Source organism: Solanum dulcamara, chromosome 2 (assembly GCF_947179165.1).
Source record: "Solanum dulcamara chromosome 2, daSolDulc1.2, whole genome shotgun sequence".
Classification (NCBI taxonomy): Eukaryota; Viridiplantae; Streptophyta; class Magnoliopsida; order Solanales; family Solanaceae; genus Solanum; species Solanum dulcamara.
Genome location: NC_077238.1, coordinates 9,075,378 through 9,096,339, shown reverse-complemented (window position 1 = coordinate 9,096,339; position 20,962 = coordinate 9,075,378). Strand labels below are relative to the sequence as shown.

Here is a 20,962-nt window from a genome sequence, read left to right as displayed (position 1 = left end):
GTGGATTATGTAGTTAATTATGTGGATAGCCTCTTATCCTTAGGATGATCTCAAGGTTGTTTTCTACTTTGAGAGGGGTCGTTTGGTTCATAGACAAAGTTGTCTTGAAATTAATTCATTCTATTTTTTAGGTAGAATAAAATAATATCAATTTGGATGGGATAAGGTGGAATATACAGGATTAAGGCTGATATGAAATTTATACTTTGTTTGGTTGAAAGTAACAAAGTATAAATTTGTTCCTAGCTAAATTTACTCCTTCAACCAAATATAATATAAATTTAATCTCAAACTTAATTTTTAAATATCCGACCTTATCCTGCATACCAAACAACCGTAAAGATTTGGAATTGATTATTTTGACTATTTCTATTTTATTTGGCACGTAATATATAAAAAAAATTACATTACACTGCGCACAGTACTTTCTATTTTGTTAGGTTATTATTTTGAAAGTTCTTGTTCTGAACTTTTTATTATGGTATCGTAAATAAAAAAAAAACAATGCAAGTCCTAAAAGGAAAAGGAGATAACAAGTACTTATTTAAGTGGATGAATAATTGATACATATACATAAAAATTCCAAAAGAGAAAAAATAAAATCTAATTGAACATTATAGAGGGCCTTTCTCATGGAAAGAAACTCTGATATTCCTCAAGATATTATTTTTGATATATTCTCTAGAGTTCCTATCAAATCTTTAATGCATTTCAAGTGTGTTTCCAAATTATGTAATTTTATAATAATAAATCTCGATATCATAGCCGCTCATAGGACAAAATTATTCCTACGAATATGGGGTAGAGAAATTTTTTACACCATAGTCACAAAATCGTGACAAATCAAAGCTTGCATCGTTCCACTTGAGAATGTGGTTGGCCTTAACTATCCTAAATTTGAGTATGTTAAAGGTTTGTTCTGCTTATGAAGTGCATGTTAGAAGAAATAAGATTTCTTCCTCATCTAAATTGTTGGTATCTATAGACTATAGATTATTGTATCTATTGGTAAAGACGAATTTGATTTTTTTTGTTTTTAGCTTTCGATTAATTAATATATGAATAATATATATAATGTTGCATAAAAAAAATATCAGCACTATCAATACATAGATACAAGGTAAAGTAGGCAAGTGTATTTGGGATTGTTACATTAAATAATGTACATTCTCAGTTATTTTTTGCTACAATCTCACTAAACCCAACTAGCGACTATATAAATATATATAACTGAAGCATTAACAGGAAGTACGAAGAATGAGAGTGAAACCATAATACGTACACAGCAAATTCTACGTATCTGCTAAAGTTGTCTAGGAGAGCATAAAGGTTAAAGAAGAAAATTTTGTACAAAATTTCAAGGAACTCAGCTCTTTTTAGGTGCCTTTGGCCGTGTTTTCATCATGCTTGCTCTCCGAGCCACATCCCACGCCTTTTGAGGTGCCAAGACGCCAGCCTGAGATGCAAAAAATGACTCATAACCGGGTGAATCAAAAGCGAAACCAGTATGCTTTGATTTCTGTCCAGGCAGTTGCATTATGGCGTATCTCCTTTCTTCATCTGGAGAAAGCTCATTGCGAATCTCCAATAAGCCAATCCTGCTATTGTCAATCTCGTGCTTGTGAATTTCTTGAACAATCTGATAATCATATGGGGAAAACCATCTTTGTGTCCTGAAACAAAGCAGCTAGATACTTAGAGAAGTAATCGACTAGAGATTCCAAGTAAGAGTAAATGGCCAAAAGAAACGAAAAGAAAAGTGAAATTTGTCAAAGTTCACCAGGTGAATTCCCAAACTTCCACCATGTAGGTGGAGTTCAACTCCCTATGTCCTTCCCCTTTGTAAAAGAAAAATTAGACCAGAAAAGGTTTATTTTAAATGTATCAAGGAGGATATGCCGCCATGGGACTTGCTGTGCCATGTTCCTTGCAGCGTCAGTGGCGGATGGCGTGTTCAAGCACTGGGTTCATCTGAACCCAGTATTTTTTACCCGGAGCATAAATTTGTGGGCAAAAATTGATCAATACTGCGACAAATAGTATGTTTGAACCCAATATCTTAAGAATATAATAAGTTTGAACTCATAAAATTTAAATCCTACATCGGCCTATGTGCAGCCTAGAAGAGAACAAACAGAAAGTAGACCTATGTCGACAATGCGAGTGAGACGAAATTATAGAGGTTATTGTATCTCAGTTAACTGTCATCTGTTCCTCGTTCAGCTTTCATAGAATCATAATTCAGTAAAAAAGAGTGAGAGACTCCTTGAGGCATAACAACGCTAAGAGAAGACATAACAAAGATTGGTCATACAAATGAGTTTTCATGTAAAAGTGAAATGAAAATAAAGTCGTTAGACATAAAGATGACTCGTGGAACAAGATTTTTCGCAAATGTGCTGGCATTAAGTATATGGAGATATATTCTCTAGTGGGGAATGCAATTGCTTTCAGGTATCTTAGCAGTCAGTACGCTGTGAATTTAAATTTTCATTCACACATTTTTATTTAGACGATGATATATCCTTGAGGGCAGGCCTATTTGTGAATTTGGAAGAGTTTAAATAAAAGAAAAATCTAGCAAAATGTGCTATACTGCAATGTAATACGTGATATTAATTCCAAGTAGTTTAAGAAAATTAAATTTGAAGACTTACCCCTGATATAGGAAGTCAACAAAAAGTGCAGCAACTGGTACAAGAAGCAGCGTGAGGTAGAAATATAATGTGCTTATCAGGACAATGATGACTAAATAGATACCCTCCTGCGATGAATACAAATCAACCACGTTAGAAAGTGAATTGATCTTAGGAACATATCAAAACATGAACGGAAACTCACCTGTTCTTTGTGCAAGTGGATACCCGAGTAGATAAAGACGAAAATGAACCATAATAATATGCTCCCTCCAACACTAATGTGATGCCATCTTGTAATTGTGTTGCACATCATAAGGAGACGCAAATTGACAGTTACAACAACACAGGTATAGGCCATTGTACTGACATCCCATACGCCAAACATCCTGCCAGATGAATTTATGCCCTTCGTACTCGAATAAATTACAAAACTATACAAGGTTAATGATTGATATACTGCAAAAAAAGCCCAGGTTGCCACAACTCTCCATTTGAAGAATGTATTTCTAATTCCTTCCCTGTATAACTCAGGATATTTCTTGGAGAGAGATGCACTGACATCCTAAATGCACAATAAATGTGTATAAACAACAAGAAACAGCATCGTAGTTAGAGAAACAGTCACCACTATCCTACATTCCTAAAGTTGAGAAAAACTATAAAAAATCAGATACCTTCTCAAAAAGCCCAAGAATAATAACGGGAAGCGCTGTGAAGATCACATTGTAGAGAGACTGGAACCAATCATCATAGAACCTTTGACCAGAGAATCCAGTGCGGAAGGTAAACCAAAACTGAGTGAGTGTAAACATCAGATTTTTGTAGAAGAAATATGTCACCACCTGCACATGAAACTTCCAGATCACATAACTACCCGTACAGATCATAGAAGTTTGCACACAGAAGACCAGATGAAGGTAAACCTTGCATATTCTAAGATATGACCAGCGTCCATGGACAAGCAATAAATCGGTGAGAAAGCGGAACTGAGCTATTGCAAAATCGCTAGACATCACTGCTTGCATTCCCTCCTGTCCACTTATCCCAACACCAACATGAGCAGCTTGAATCATACTCACATCATTAGCACCATCACCAATACTAAGTGTAATTCTCTGTGCCCCCTTCCTAACCAAGCTGGTTACCTGAAAGCAATCGGGAAGTTGCTAAATATCTTCTGCCTAAAAGTTTTGATAATCAAAAAGCTCATCCTAACTTCACAAACATTACAGTTTATTTGTAACTTCAAGAATATCACCAAAACTCTAAACTGTAATGGTGACTCTTGAAGAGACCAAAATTGTTGTAATGACATGTGAACCCCAAAAGAGCATTTCAAGACATACAAATATGCCAATGTTACTACAAAGTGATACAGCTAGATAGGAACAGATTTTATGAAACATATCATAACGCTAATAAACTTTTAAGCTGCCAGGCAGATGTGACAGACAAACTAAGAATGCTCCCATTTCATGAAAGGGACAGATAAAAATTGGTGTCTGCATCCATGTTTATAGTTAAAAACATGTTTTGACGTGAAGAAACCACAAGCCAGTTAGACAATTTCCAAGGTGGCCTAAGGACCTCACCTGAGCTTTCTGTAAAGGAGAAACACGACAGCAAACCACTGCACTGCAATTCAAGCTCAAATTCAACAACATTACACGAAGACTTGGGTCTAAGGCATACATTAAGACCTTCCCATCAATTATTAGCGCTAACTTTGGTCCAGATGCCAAATGGAGAAGCTCTTGCGCTTCGTCATAACATCTCTTCAGCTCATTCTTGACTGTATCTTTCATAAAACGAGCAAGCTCCACTTGGTCACCCTTGTGAAAAAACAAAGTAATTGTTAAATGTTGTGGATTTGCAACTGATAAACAAGAAAATCAAGAAATGCTGCTCACTCTATCTTCCACTTCTCTGATTTCATCAGTTTCTGAGCTAATAACAAATTGTTTCATGTTGTTATTGATCAAATTGCATGCTGCAATACACGAGTGAATCAGGATAAGATAGTACATGCAAAGTAAATATCAACAAATTGTAGATTGCCTATTACTTATACCAACCATAAGCAATGTTTATTGCTGTTTCCAGTTTATCCCCAGTAAGCACCCAAATCTTAATTCCAGCCCTTGAAAGAGTTTCTATGCAGGCAGGTACACCTTCTTGAAGCTTGTCTTCTATAGCAGTGCATCCAATCAAGACAAGATCCTTTTCTATCAGTTCTGACACCTGAGTAAGGCTACACTCTTAGAAAAATAATGACACGTAAAGAAGCACTTTAATTTTAACCAGTGATATTCTGGATGAAGAAAAGTAAAAGAAGAAGAGTTCCAGGGAGTAGAGGATTAAACTGGGTGGCTGAAGAAAAGACTCCCTGTGGTGGACAGAGATCAAAGGAGTATATCCTATCTAGTCTGGCTACAAGGGCGCCTAAATGTTACACCAACAGTAGACTGGCCATGGAAGGGTATCTGGAGAACTAAAGTTCCCATAAAGAGGCTTGATTTGGGTGATTGTTCCTTGAGCAGGATAATATAATGAAAAGGATTATCTCTCTGAGCAACAGGTGCTATTGCATTAAAGGGAGACAGATTCAGTAAGCCATCTTTTTTATTCAATGCTCGGTTGTCAAGGAACTGTGAGACGTAGTGTCTGTTCTTCTTAAGATGGACCAAAGGAGTTAAAACATGTTCTTTGGTGCTGGAAGGGAACAAAGATCCAGAAGAACAGGAGGAACTTATGGCTATAGCTATGAGCAAGAGAGAAAAGAGCTCCAAGCTACAGTACATCCTTTTTTCGCTTATTAACCATCTGGTATCCAAAGCCGACTGGCCAACCAATCCAGATTCATACGGAGTAGGACCACTAAGGGGGTAAAGTGCTCCATACCAAAGAAGTTTTCCATTCACGGGGCTTGTGAAGAAATCTCAACCACCCCACCACATCTCTTGGTAGTAAGCTTATAGTACATAGTGATAACAACTGGCATCATTAATAAATCATCAAAATGTATCTCTTAATATACAACCTCCATCCATTATACTCTTAAGATTTGAGAATATTGTAACAGCTGATAACAGTAGGGCAATAACTGAAATATACAATAAACTGTTAGTCTGTTACCAATAAGCTTCTCCTTTTAATTTTTTTTGATAACTGAGAATCCCCGAGGGTAGTTAGAGCACGGTTCAAATCTCGGTGGATATTGGGCCCGCCCTCTACCTTCTCCACTTAAATACTAGGCTTTTGTCGGCGTCATGGTTTGAACCAGTGACGTGCCCCTAACTCACACCTCGCAAGCTGCGCTCTTACCACTAGACCAAAGGCCTTAGGAGCATTACTAATAAGCTATTAATGAAGTTTCATTTACATCAGCCATTCTTTGGAATGCATCAAACTATACTTTGAAAACAATTTTAGAATCTGCATCTGGCACCTTGAACTGGAAGGATAACAATGAAGGGAACTATTGATAATCTAGATGAAAAAAAACAACCCTTGTCAAAAGGGACTAGCAGATTTTCAAGAAAAGAAGAATCTAACTGTGAAATGGTGAATTAACAATCATTACAAAAGATCGACTCCAAAATGTAACAAATATGGACTATGTAACAGCAGTGTTTTCTTTTGATAAGGTAATATAAGGAAAATATAACAGCAGTGTGAACTAGAGATACACACCTCATCCAGTTTCTTTTCTCGCTCTCGAAGAGAAGATTTTGCTTGAATGAATTTTTCATTCCAACTTTCATACATATCAGGGTTTAGATCTCTATAAGCCAAGCAAAGCGTACGAAGTCCAGCAGCACCAAATTGCTCCAAGTGCTCCCTAGTTCTTTTCTTCAAATCACTTTCTCCATCACGCAACCTCTCATAAATAACATTATCTGCACCCTGTCAAAAGAAGGTTCTCTGATATTTTCTAACAAGTAATCCAAGTAAAATATCCTTCTTTGTAAGTGCTTACCTTGCAATAGAGTACCAATCTACCATCAGGATAGCGACATACAACAGACTGACGCTTTCTCGTACTGAATACAAAAATAAGGATAACAGTCAAACCTCATACCATCACACAGATAATGCACATAGTAAGTGAGAAAATCCAAACACCTGTTGAATTCAAGGACATTCAAAATCTCATAGGGAATATCTTGAATCTGTCCCATCTTCTCAGCATGTGATTCACGCACATAAATCAATGTTGGAGTACGTCTGCAAAAGTATAAATTTAACAGAGGACCAGAAACAAATAGAATAGCAAGCAGTAATAATGACACAAAACAAGCAACCCTAACTCTTTCTGTAATTTGATACCTTAACTATGTAATAGCAGACAATGACTTCTGCTAACTGATCTACCAGAGAATTACTCTTTCAATCAATCAAATACCAATAATACTCTCTTACCTAATCTTCCACCTAGAAAAATAGCATGCACTCTACCATAAAATGGTGATTGCTTTCACCACTTAGACTTGGAGAAATCAGCAATCCTCAAGTCTTCCAGCCAAATAATCTATGTTAGTTACCTCCTAGGCTTCCATATATATTCACATTATTAACAGATTCACAACGAAATTATATCACTTCCAACAGCATAAATGTAGCAGAAATTCTACTTTATCTTTCTGATAGGGATGACTAAAATTGTAAGTATCCACGCACTTGTAAAAGAAGAAGCCAAAGTTCTTTGCTGCTGCAACCAAAGCCGCTTCATCAGGAGAAGCTGCCTGATATCGTATTTTTTCTGGGGTCTCTTCACCTTCAGGAAGCACGGTATGACATATTGCAAGGCATCTGAAAAATTCCTGAACAAACAACCTTGGTCATTGTTAGGTTAGAGGTCTGTGAGCGCTAAAGAAGAAATCAGACTGCAGTTTTGTGAAAGTTTGCACCATATCAACTCTAATGTGAATGGGATATTCACATGCAAAAGTTACTAACCGAGTTCTATATTCCCCAGAAATATCCATATGTAAAAGTTATTTATATAAATATTCACCTTTTCCTTAATATATGGCCCCAACAAGTTCCCCATATAAAAGGAAACAACAATGATTATCAAGTCTTCTCTTGATAATGCAGGAAAGATAGGCATTGACTTTATGTATAGAAGTTGTTTATATAAATGTTCGCCTTTTCCTTAATATATGGCCCCAACATGTTCCTCATATAAAAGGAAACAACAATCATTATAAAGCTTCTCTTGATAATGCGGGAAAGATGGGCATTGAGTTTAAGGTGAAGGGAAGAGAACGGAAATCGATTCCGCAATGAGTTGTGCAAAAGTATCAATGAAGATCACAGAAATAACTAAATATAAAAAAGAACATAAAACAAGGCAAGGAATAGAAGTTTTTGTTTTACTAAACAGTGTTGACTTACAATTCAGCTATATCTGATTTCCAGCAACTACGTTAACAACAAAAAGAAAGGTCCTAAAAATTAAAAAAGAGAGAGCGGGGAAATCACTACAACAGCAGTAACTTTCTGGTCTTTTCTTTAACAGCAAGTTAATGATATTTCATTGCTCAAACAGACACTCGGGCACAAACCAACTGATTTCGTGGTTTTATTCCACCATGATAATTCAATAATATACCTTGCATGAATCAGGATGAGGTTCATTCCTCCAGGCACCTCGCATCAGCCTCGCATCATCAAAATTGAAACCTTTTTCTCGTGCCTCGTTTGATGACTTTTGAACCTATCAATTCTCTAAATCAACACAATGCAAAGCAATGAATCCTTTTATATATTATCCCTAACTTAAAGGCCGTTTACCTCAACTCTTGTTCCACTTCTTTGTGCAGTTCCCATCTCAATTTCAGTAATACCACTGCCATATATCTCTCCTCCAATAGAACACTTGAAGAACTCCATCAAGTTTCTCGTAAGAGTTCCAGTTTTGTCAGAAAATATGTATTCCACCTACCCATAAGATCAATGATTCGCAGATTGACAGTTAAAAACACAGCATAAACTAGAGTCAAGGGTAAACAAGGACACATTGCACTGCAAGCAAATTAATTTCACCATACTTATAGTCACTGACTCAAAATTACCTGCCCAAGTTCCTCGTTCAAATTAGATGTCCTAGCCTGTGCAGGGGTGTTACTCTCAGCATGGTACATGTGTAAGTCATTGTTGATGAACTTTATGGATTGAATAAACTTAACCATCTGTAAGTGAAAACCAGAGAAAAGATAAGAAAAAGAGAAGAAGATACTTCAAAATCAAAATTTTGCATAATACAACAACAAAAACTGCTATAAGATCCACCTCAACAGAGACATAGAGAGAGATGGGAATAATCGGTGAATAGAGAGTGATTAAGGTGAACATGGTCAAAGCAGCAACCTGAACACAAAACAAAAGAGCAATTAGAAACAAATGCAAAGAAAAGACAGAAGAAACACTGAGAAAGTCAGCAAATCAAGAGAGTTAATAGTTACCACAAATCTATTGTCAGGATTGGATTGTGCGTCTGAGCTGCTTTCAAATCGTAAATAAAAATATTTCTTATTTATGAAGATACCACTGCAAAGATCCAAGCAACCTTTTCAACACTGATGGGAATATAAAAGCAGTGTTCTAACTTGGCAGGTAGGTTGTAGAAACTAATCGAACCTGCCTATAGCTCCCAATAGACACATGCTGAAGAGAACACTAAAAAGAGTTAGAATAAGCTTATCAAGTTTTTTCTCCAAAGAGCTTCTCTTGGAAGGTATCTTCATGGAATTCATCATAACCTGCAGTGAAAACACAGTTGACAATTTACTTTGAATACAAACCTAAGCAAAGGAAAACTAAGGTCACAAAGAAAGTGATAAATATAACCCAACTGAATATTCAACGAAGACAGGATGTTCCAAAATCTTTAAACAAAATATCCACGAATAGACTAGAATTGTTACTGAACTACTAAATGGCATGAGTAATCTACTTCTTCAAATTATTTTTGAAATATGGCCAGCAAAATGAACCTGTGCTCCCAAGAAAAAAAATAAAAGAGGGAGAGGGGCAGAGAAAGAGATAGATAGTGTGTATGGGTGTGTGGTAGCTTATAAATTAAAATACAGAATTGATACCTTTGTTTCATGCCCAGTGAAAATGACAGCCCCAACAAGATACCGTGTGTTTCTCAGGCTGCAGCCCTGTAAAATAGAGATAATATCAAGAAGGAAAACACTAATCAAATTCAACAAGTATCCTTTCTCTGCATTAGAGAAGAAGTATAGCAAAATAGCAGAGGAACTCCAAATGCAAAGCACAAAATGGAAAAGACAAGGCCTCAGGTCATCTAAACATGAACCACCAATAAGAATCAACAAACCATAAGTTTTCCATTTTGATACAACTTATCACAGTATATTGTAAAAAACAGAGAGAGAGAGAGAAACAAACAAAAGAAGAAAAATAAAAACAGGCGAAAAGACTGGGTACCCTTAATAGAAGTTGATTTGGACCGAGTGGCAAAGTTTGCTTTTGAATTATCAGATTCCCAGCAAAAGTGTATAATGAGTTATTAGGTTGCTCACATTGTACTTCTCCTGGAAAGAAGAAACATGCAAGGAAACATCAGACACATCATCCATCAAAGGCATATCGGTGTGTGCATTAGAATCAAATAGTCAAGATTTCACTAAAGACGTAACAAGATCATCATTATGTGATATAAACAATAACCCATTAGCATATCTGTTGATAAGCATCTGCAGGAGATCATAGTCATAGATACTCAAGGTATCAATCTAAAATATTATAATTTATAAGTTGTTTGTTTATAGTAACATATATTTTAACATAAGTCTTTGTAATCATTATGTAGACAGCATGTTAACGATTGTTCAACTTTTAACGCCAATGTCAGAAGATAAGTATTCAACAGTGTATGACCTACTGAACTTAAATGCTAAGTAAATAAAATTAAACCATGATTATTGGTGTAAAAAGTTTGTGATCAAGATAACATCAAAAGGCATGTTTCACCAATGCTGATGGTTGTCGTCGATTCTACCTAATCTGATGCTTAGGAAACAGGAAAAAAAGGAGAAAGCTAGATTGAAGGAATTCAGCATGCCTATTTCAGACGCTAAATTACAATAAAATGTTGGCAAATTTAGGATGATGGCATTTGGACATCAGAAACTGCACATACATGCATGATTGTGCAGAGACATTACACTGAGGCGCAGCAGCACAGAAGACCAACCTGTAAATCCAGAAACTTTATCGGGAGTCACATAATCCCAGGTTTTCTCTAGTGCTTTTCTGATCTTTAAATTAGTTTCACCATCCAAATTTGCGGTCTGTGGCAATTCATGTAGAAATAAAGAGAGAGAGACGGTAGAGATAAGAGACCAGTGCATTCATTTATGATGTATAAAAATATTCCTCGAAATAAACTAGACCAAGCTAGTTTTTTTCACAAGAAGGAAATTAAAAAAGATCGTATTGATGCAGACCAAGTACAACCTCAATGTAGCAGACCCCATCAGGATTTGTGCTGGCAAGAAAAAGAAGATCTGCTGGAAAGAACTCATCCTGCTTAACCTGCACAAGAATAGCCAACTTAAACCACCTTAAATTCTTCACTGAAATGAAGAGTATTTCCTAGATTTTGTCAAAATTTCACAAAACAAATTTCTTTGAAGCACTGCAACTATTTTTGAGAAGCGAATTTGAATTCCTTCCCCTAAGATTTTTGCTCGGAGAGAAGGACTGGAGCATATTTTCCTTCTGAAAATTCTGCATAATCATCCTAGAACAACAACATACCCAGTAAAATCCCACAAGTGAGGTCTACCAAATTCAATGACGGCCAGATAGTCGTATCCCTAAGATGGGAGCTCACTGACTGAGTTGGAAAAGCAGATTGGTATCTGTATATAACTCTTCAGATTCAACCCCACAAAGATATGGACTTAACCATTATAAATTTTAGAGATTAAATTCAAAGTTCTAAGCTACTAGAGCTTACCCGCTACTTCAGTAAATGAAGTATTCCAGTATTTATCTTATGTTTTGTTTAATGATGTGTAAAACAGCATTCTTGAGTTGTGTTCTACCAATTCAATATAATGAGAAGACAGTCTTACATTTATGATTAGGTAGGTCTGCCTCTATTCATAATGTAATTTTGGAGCTCACTAAATAGCGGATTTTTGATCTTTAACATGGCATGGTAATCAAGAAACTTCATGTCCAGAAGATGAGAGTCGCGGAAATGCGAATGCTGCGGTGGATGTGTGGGCACACTAGGATGGATAGAATTAGGAATGAAGATATCCGAGACAAGGTAGGAGTGGCATCGGTGGAGGACAAGATGCGGGAAGCGAGACTGAGATGGTTTGGGCATGTCAAGAGGAGAGACACAGATGCTCCAGTGCGGAGGTGCGAGAGGTTGGCTATGGACGGTTTCAGGAGGGGCAAAGGGAGGCCGAAGAAATATTGGGAAGAGGTCATTAGACATGATATGGCACAGTTGCAGCTCTCCGAGGACATGACCTTAGATAGGAGGCTATGGAGGACTCAGACTAAGATAGTGGGCTAGGTGGCCGATCGGTTCTCCATAGTAGTCGTAGTCGCGCTCATTTGTCTTAACATAGGATTTTGCATGGGATTACTGCTTATATTAGTTGGCCCAGTCTACTTTGGGTATCCTATTTTATCTATAGTAGTTAATGCCCCTTTATCCCCGATCTTTCCTACCCTGACTTTATCGCTTTATCGCTCTCATTATTTATATCTTTATATTGTCTGTTATATGCCTGGCTTTACTGACCTATGTCTTGTTTTTCCTTGTTTCTCCTCCCTTGTTCTTCTCTCTTAAGCCGAGGGTCTTTCGGAAACAGCCGCCCTACCTTTTAAGGTGGGGGTTAGGTCTGCGTACACTCTACCCTCCCCAGACCCCACATGGTGGGATCACACTGGGTTCGTTGTTGTTGTTGTAACATGGCATGGTTCCAACCAAGGATGGAGTAGAGATAATGCCAGAAAGAGGCAGGTAAATCAGTAGTCTAGCATCTTTCTCAAAAGAGATTTTAAGAGGATGACAGTACCAATTATTCAGCATCTTCAGCAATGCATGTGAATCCATCCACCAAGAGAGAAATGTACAGTAATATACAACAACAACAACATACCTAGTGAAATCGCAAAAGTGGGGTCTGGGGAGGGTAGGATGTACGTAGACCTTACCACTACCTCATGGAGATAGAGAGGTTGTTTCCAAAAGACGCTCGGCTCAAAAGTCACAGTCCCAAGTAAGAGAGAAAAACAATACATATAGCATAATGGCAAAAAAGGAAAGCGATGCAAATTTTACAAGACAAGAACAATAACAATAGCAAAGTAATAATCAAAGGCAATAACAACACAACTATAAAGGCACGCTTAGACCTACGACCACCCTAAACCGACACACGGCAAGACACCATTCTATCCCTACTAGCCTTCTACCCTAATCCCCGACCTTCACTCCTTTTTATCTAAGGTCATGTCCTCGGTGATATGGAGTAGCGTCATATCTTGTCTAATCACCTCTCTTCAACACTTTTTTGTTCTACCCCTACCCCTCCGCATAACCCCCAAATCCAACCGCTCGCATATCCTAACTGGAGCGTCAACACCCCTCCTCTGCACATGCCCAAACCATCTCAGTCTCGCTTCTCTTGCCACTCCCACCTTCTCCCGAAAAACCTCATTCCTAACCTTATCACTCCTAGTGTGTCCACACATCCATCTCAGCATCCTCATCTCCACAAAATGCATCTTCTGAACATGAGAGTTTTTTACTGGCTAGCACTTCACTCCATATAACAATGCTGGTCTAACCACCATTCTGTACAGTAATATGAATTCATATATTTTAGTAGTTGGCTATAGCCACCAACATAGCTCACTCAAAACCAGCATTTAAAAGGTCGTGCATGTGACTAACTGATGTCACAACCAGACATCCATCTCTGACATCATCAACGGCAGATTCTAACTCACATTTATGCAAAAAGAAGCATATCCACAACAGCTTTGACTTAATACAGATTTTCTCCTTTGGTGACTTGTAGTTCAAGAGTTTGAGGAGTGGAAACAACCTCTTTCCAAAATTGCAAGTAGAAGGTTGCTTCATCTTGCTGGTATATGCCCACACTCTCCTACCTCGTACTAAGCATTTAACAAAAAAAAAATTGATAAGCTAAATGCTTTGTGACTTGAACCTTAAGTAGTTGGATGTTTCTCAAGATTTTATGATCAGAATAAATCTCTTTCGAAACTATGAGATCACAGAATCGGTAGTGTTGGGAAAAGATAACAATTGAGCACTTCTCAATAAAATGACAAACAATAAAAATGTGCACACCAACACTTTTTATAAATTGATATCGTCTGTGATTCCATTTACCTAGGTTACCGTAGTACAATCTCCAAACATGTCAGTCAACTAGGAAACTGGTATATATGGATCAGTCAAAACAGAGAAAAAGCTTCTAATACATGATTGTACCCCTGTTGATTACATAATTGATAATTAAAACAGACACAGGTTCATGTGAAATAGCCATTAACATAATAACAAACTAACAGAAGATAACAATCACATAACAGGCTAACAAAAGATAAGTCTTATGTCAGAATACAGACAAAACAAAAGTTGATAATGAGAGCCACAAAAAAAATAGCTCGGCCAAGAAAGCTGCATAGCTTGTTGGATATAAAACAGGACTTCATCTTTCCCACAAAACCTATAGCAAGAGAGAGAATATAATTGCAATGACTGCTTTCTACATTTACACTTACTCTCACAATATCTCCAGCTTGCAGCTTCTTCCAAGGTACACAGACCCATTGCTGATCTTGAAACACGTCTATAGAAGTATTGTTAATTAACAAGTCATTCTGAAAACGCTTCTGCAATAGTATCAAAGAAATAAGAAAAGAAATTGTAAGCGAAAAGGTCAAATGCAAAAGGGAAAACCCAGTAGTCTGTTGGTCTATCTTAAGAATGTCATAAAAATGGCATTTTATGAATTAAAAGTATGAAGGAAAAGGAGCAACCAGAACTCACCCAATCCTCCCAAGCCTCCTTAATAAGAGAGACAAGAAGCACCAAGCTCAAAGGAAGCACATTTGTTATTGGACTAACAGGACTGCATAACAGCAATACTTTTCAGAAGTAAATACACAGGAAGCATAGCTCATCTAATACAATGTACAGATTCACTTCTAAAACGATTTTTCAGACTGATTTTTTTTTTTTGACAACGCTTCTAAAACAATTTGCAAGATGATTTTTATCACCACATCACCAAAATGAAGAGAAATTTACTTATTATAGACTCAATTTTCATTTCTCGTGATAAAATAATCCCCAATTACTTTCTTTTTTTGATGAAGAAAGTATCCCCACTTACTGTCACGAGCACATCCCCCCTTTTAACTTTTTGGTGTTTGGGGAGACAAAATAGAGAGGTATGTTAACCCACATAACACATGCAGATAACAGAAATTCACGTACCTGACTGGAGTGCACGACAAAATTGAGATCATAAGGAAATACAGATTAGCCACCCGCCTGAACTGTCAGTATAAAAAGAAGGGTGAGAAGATAAGATGAAGATAAAAACAAGCATTGAATAATACAGCTGATTGGGCTCTTCATCCATATTTACGGCTATGTAATGACTAATCTAACTGAAATGTATAGATAACATCCCACCATTCTAATTTTTGATGTGCTAATATTTCCAATTTTCTCAGAGATTCAGTCTAATTTTATTCTGAAGCACATTGACCAAAGTGCCTAGTGTCCTTAATTCTTGAAACACATGAATTAGGACATATATGAGGCACATGACTAAATGTCATTTGGAGCATTTAGATTGGTCTGATGCCCCAACAGGCCACAAGTACATATGTGCTCACCTAGGATACAGTAGAAAGGCTCTTATCAAAAGAGGATACAGTAGTAGGGCTCACACTGAGAGCTGAACCCATTCCTAGTGTATATATTAGTTCACCAGAATATAGAACTTTTTCTTTTAAACGGTGTTCACCAAAAGAAAGAACTATTAAAGAGAAATGAGCACATTGACCATTTGAGTTTCAATTCTACAAAACAGGCTATTCGTTGAAGCTCTCTTCCTACTAACCAAAAGAGTTCAAAGTAGAAACTTTGTCAAAGTCGCTTTTAAAGTTACAAGGATTAACATGTAGGCGGAAAAGGGAATATATTCCGAGATCTGCAAATGGAAAAGGTATTCATATGTTACCTTTTAAAAAATATAATAGAGAGGAAACATCTCTTATAACTTTTCTGTTGTTTAATAGATACAGTGGAACTATATCTTAAACTAGTTTTTCATGAGCTTTTTCTTCACCAGTACCATATTGCATGCATGAACCTACTTAAAAGTCTTTCTAGTTACTCAAGAAACTTCTCTCTACAGCCTCTGTTGATAGGTTTGAACATGGCATACATGATCTAAAATGTGGTCACTCCGGGTAATCATTGCAAGATCATAGGGATTCGTGAACAAAACTCTTTTTCAAAGAACTGGCGATATTCCCTTAACTGTAGATTCAATAGAACCGATTATGAACCCAGAAAGAGAAGAGCACCGTTGTGACCTTGTATTAAACATCCTGTATAATAAGCTCACGTACAGCTGATTTGACTAAATTTTGTAAATCTGGGAAGTTCCCAAGTCACTTTTAAAGTTACAAGGATTAACATGTAGGGGGGAAAGGGAATATATTCAGGGATCTGCCAACAGGAAAGGTATTCAGATGTTGCCCTTAAAAGAATCTTAGAGAGGAAAACATCTTCATTGCTTTTCTTTTCTTTTTTATAGATACAGTGGCACTATATCTTATTCTAGTTTTTCACGAGCTTTTCTTCACCAGTACCATATAGCATGCATGAACCTACTTCAAAGCTTTATAGTTACTCAAGAAACTTCTCTCTGTATCCTCCGTTGATAGATTTCAACATGGCATACATGATTTGGTCCTTCCAGGGAGTTATTGGCTTATTGCAGGATCATGTACAATAAGCCATGTAGACCTGATTAAACTAAATTTTGTATTTCTGGGAAGTTTCCAACTAACAAACTAAAACTTACAGTTTAAGCTTGGTAGAGATACAGAGAACTTAAATGGCTGAAAGAAAAGAGAGTACACAGTGTGGGAGATAAAATAATTTACCTGTTCAAATAACCCTTTTGGCAAGAATGTTATGACGTCATACTTTGTAGTCGACACAGAATTTCCCTGAAAGGAAAAAGGAATTCACCACATTGTCTCAGGTGCAATTTAACACTAATGAGGAATATAATGGAACGTGATTGTATACGGACAGCACTAGACAGCTAATATTTGGGAGCTTCCTTAATAAAGGATTTAAGTGACCCTGATCAGTGTAAGGCAAATTTTGCTGCTTACAATCTATATCTTCACAGACAACGAAACTGAAAACTATTTTTATATGGATTTCATTACGCAGCTTAACTTTAAGAGCTTTCTTGATAAAACAGTTAAGTGATCTTTGTCAGTGTAAGGCAAGTTTAAATTGATTCCTATTGGACCTTAGCAGATTCACAGACAAAGAAACTGAACTACATGTTTCCCTTTGTCTCCTACATCAAATTTACCTTGGATAGTTAATTTACATCAACAAGAGGTCCATAACATCAAAACAACGAATTGTCACTTCTTCCTCCTCCCCACTTCCACAGGAAGATGAGCACACTTTCAAAATACATTCTAAATGATTTAACAGCACTGGTTTGAGGACATATGTAACTGCTAATCCGGATGAGAATGTGATAAGCAGATGCAAGGAACATCACAAAATCTAAAAAGCAATGAGAAACATGGATTAAACTAGAAATTGCTGGGAGTACCCAAATGAATCCTGTAGTTTGCAGCAACTAACATAGCATGCTATAAAAGTAGAAAGGAGAAAAAGGATTTAGACACCGTTTGAGTAAGCTGATTGTAAATAATTGATAAGCATTCAGTGCTTGAACTAATTTTACAATAAGCAATTTCATGTTTGGCTAGAAGTGCTGAAACGGATAATAAGCCATTGTTATATTTGGTAGAAAAGTGTTGATAAGTTGTTCTTTTGGTAAAATGAAAAAACTATCCTTTAACTTTTTACAACAGAAAGTATAAACTTAAATGCATCTTTGTAAGGAAAAAGATGAATAATGGATATGGAATGGCAAGAAAGTTAGGGGTTATATTTTGGCTTATAAGCACTTTGGACATTAACCAAATGTGTGCATAAGCTAAAAGGTGTTTATGAGTCAGTTTGACCAGATTATAAGCTTACCCAAACACCCTCTAATTTTGCAAACCACATATCATGCATGCATAAAGTGAAAAATCTATACCTTTAGGGGTCTATCATGTGACTTATGTTTTTTTTTTTATGACTGTGGTGTCCGGGCCAGCTTTCACGCACCTCGACTAATTCCACAGGATACCTGTCACCTCCACCAGCAACAAGTACCAAATAACTCTGTCCACCAAAGTTAGGACAGATGGGAAGAATCACCTAGTGTTTTTTGTTTCCGCTGAGTTTTGAACCTAAGACCTCAGAGTTCTCAACCACTTCATTGACCACTAGGCCACACCCTTGGGTGCCATGTGGCTTATGTTTTGTTAACTAAATATCATGCTATAGGCCCTTCTAAAAGGAAAATCCATTAATCCCCATATACTAATAAATTATACGGACAGACTAGCCACAAAGGAAATCATTAGAGAAGTGAATGCACCTGCACTATCTAACTATCGTAAAGCACAATCAAGTTAGCAAGAAGTGGTAAGTTTTAGTAATCTAGTTCAGCAATCATTTCATATTTCCACACCAAAGGCGTAGTGCCAATATACATACATTTTTTCGCCGAACAACAAGAAATCAATTTGAGTAAATCATTCAATGATTAATAGCCATTAAAAATTATCCATATAACGATAAACTACACCTCAATCCTAGAATAGTTGGAATCGGGAATATGGATCCTCAATATCCATTCTACTCCATTTAGACCCATTCCATTTTAATAATCAATAAAAATTAGGGGTTCTTACTATTAGAGGTTCTCTACATTTTTTCCTGCGTTCCTGACGTAAAAATCTCAAAACTAATTAAGAGACCTTGCCAAGTAGCATTTCACACATCATGACCCCATAAGCTTTTTAGTTTTTTATTTAGTCAGAATATACATATCCCAACACCATAAAAAAGTTCACATAGCAGGTACTAGTCATCACACGTATATACTTTACCTTCCCTTCATCTCCCAGATTGAAAATTATTGCTTTAGTCTCCACATTTTATTGCAAATAAAAAAAAATATAATAAACCAAAACTCAGCAAACTCAAAAGTATTTTACATTGGCTAATTCCTAAAGCCAAATACAACATCTATATTACATGGATTCTTCATTTGCCTTGACATAGCTGTGTTGAATTGGTGTGACAACAGTTTTGGTACTTCATGCGAATTCTTGAGGAATATACTAAAAATAGTAAAAACGTAGACACAACATACCGAATACTTCCACGCTTCCAATACTCACAAACAAATCCATGCAACATAGCCTCTTACCGAAACTCAAGGTAAGGTCGCACACAATAAAATTAATGTAATCCGATCCTTCCCCACACACGGCGGGTAGCAGGAGCTTAGATCACCGGAATTACCTTTTTGTTAAACCCAGAAAACACAGTTAACTAAAAACATTTCAAGTCCTTACCCATTGACCAACCCCTAGACCCACATTCCAAACTTCCATGTTTCCAATACCCATAAACAAATCCATGTAACATAGTTCACAATTATAAAACAATGCATTTGATTAAGAAAATACAAATACAATTAACAGAGCCAAAAATTATGTGTGGAAATATAAATGATTAGAAGTTGATAGTGCAGCAACTGGCCATTCTAAGCAGTATTAACCTATCCATCATTTACCAGTAATTGACAGGAAGCCTTAGTCTAATTGTAAAGTTGTCATTATGTACCAAGGAGGCCACAGGGTCAAATCGTGGAAACAACTTCTTACCGAAATTCAAGATAAGGTTGCACACAATAGAACCAATGTAATCCGATCCTTCCCCACACACGGCAGGTAGTAAGAGCTTAGTACACCGGACTTACCTTTTTGTTAAACCCAGAAAATACATTAAACTCAAAACATTTCAATTCCTTACCGATCACCAATTCCTAGACACACATTCACCATGCCTAACCGATGCATTTGATTTGAAGATAACGCACAAATAAAACAAAACTTCAGATTATCACCGCTTCAAAAACATATACCATAATTAGGCAAGTAAATGAAATAAAAAAGAGTTCATAGTAAAACGCCAAGACATTTTCCATAAGTAACTCACAGTTCCTTCATTGTCCAGTGATTCCATTTATCATAAACCCAGAAACACAGCAAACTCAAAACATTTCAAATTCTTAGGTACACATCAACCAATCCCTAAACCCACATTCACCATTTTAAACAAACGCATTCGATAATAATTAACAAAAAAACATAAACTTTAACAATAATTAAGAATACCTTGAATTTGGCGAGAGCATTTGCATCACGATCATTACAAAACACGGTTCGATGACCAGGTGCTTGTGGTTGAACTTTACCGAGACGAATATTCTTAGAAGAAGCGATACGATTCCTCATCGCTGCATCTGCACCTCCCGCCGATCCAGATCCTCTCCATCCTCCCGGCATCCTTCTCTGATCTCGGTGGAACAACTATCTCTTCTCCGGACAGACACAAATGCTTTGATCTCCACCGGAAACCTACACTCTTCTTCGTAGCCGTCGTCTTCTTCGATGGACGGAATATTCTCCTTATACAAATACTCTGATTTCGCCGGACCTACGTCGCCTCCAGTGCAATTCTTCTTCTTCCTCCTCCTCTATATTCTGAAATTGTGAATTAAGTTGAAGGAAGTTGAAGAAGATGAATCTTCCAATGTTGAATTTTTCATAAATTCAAACTTTTCTTCTTCTTCATATGCTTCAAGGACTTCTCAACCATTTTTCTTTTTTTCCCACTTTCTTAACCGCGTTGAAGAAGAGAATATTTTTGGGGGAAAAAAAAAACGAAAAACGAAAAACGAAATATTAAATTATTTTGTTTTTATGTATATTTTTTTCTCAATTTTACACATACGAAGAGGGATTCCTGCGTGAGATACTTTGTGAATAGGTTATAAAAAAAGGCTGAGAAAATGATTGAAATGGTATTTAATTTATGTATTTCG

General features: G+C 36.7%; 1 protein-coding gene across 3 annotated transcripts; it reads right to left on the bottom strand.

Moving 5' to 3' along the window:
* Positions 1-1,091: 1,091 nt before the first annotated feature.
* Positions 1,092-20,783, bottom strand: LOC129880250 (phospholipid-transporting ATPase 3-like). Of its 3 annotated transcripts, XM_055954204.1 has the most exons (27): positions 20,253-20,782; positions 16,863-16,928; positions 15,175-15,236; positions 14,725-14,806; positions 14,457-14,567; positions 11,133-11,210; positions 10,870-10,966; positions 10,101-10,207; positions 9,746-9,811; positions 9,285-9,406; positions 9,110-9,194; positions 8,937-9,014; positions 8,720-8,836; positions 8,439-8,585; positions 8,257-8,361; positions 7,320-7,462; positions 6,765-6,866; positions 6,619-6,682; positions 6,333-6,545; positions 4,715-4,880; positions 4,550-4,629; positions 4,232-4,471; positions 3,563-3,784; positions 3,314-3,481; positions 2,842-3,201; positions 2,658-2,764; positions 1,092-1,673 (listed from the first exon to the last, which is right to left on the bottom strand). In XM_055954204.1, exons 1-27 carry the CDS (start codon positions 20,421-20,423, stop codon positions 1,367-1,369), a joined length of 3,666 nt encoding a protein of 1,221 aa, XP_055810179.1. In that variant the 5' UTR covers positions 20,424-20,782; the 3' UTR covers positions 1,092-1,366. The 3 variants fall into 3 exon arrangements, 2 of the variants coding, with proteins under 2 accessions (XP_055810179.1, XP_055810180.1); XM_055954205.1 differs by lacking the exon at positions 20,253-20,782 and having other exon boundaries at positions 15,175-15,231; XR_008765351.1 differs by lacking the exon at positions 1,092-1,673 and having other exon boundaries at positions 2,842-3,025; positions 20,253-20,783.
* Between the last annotated feature and the right edge of the window lie 179 nt (positions 20,784-20,962).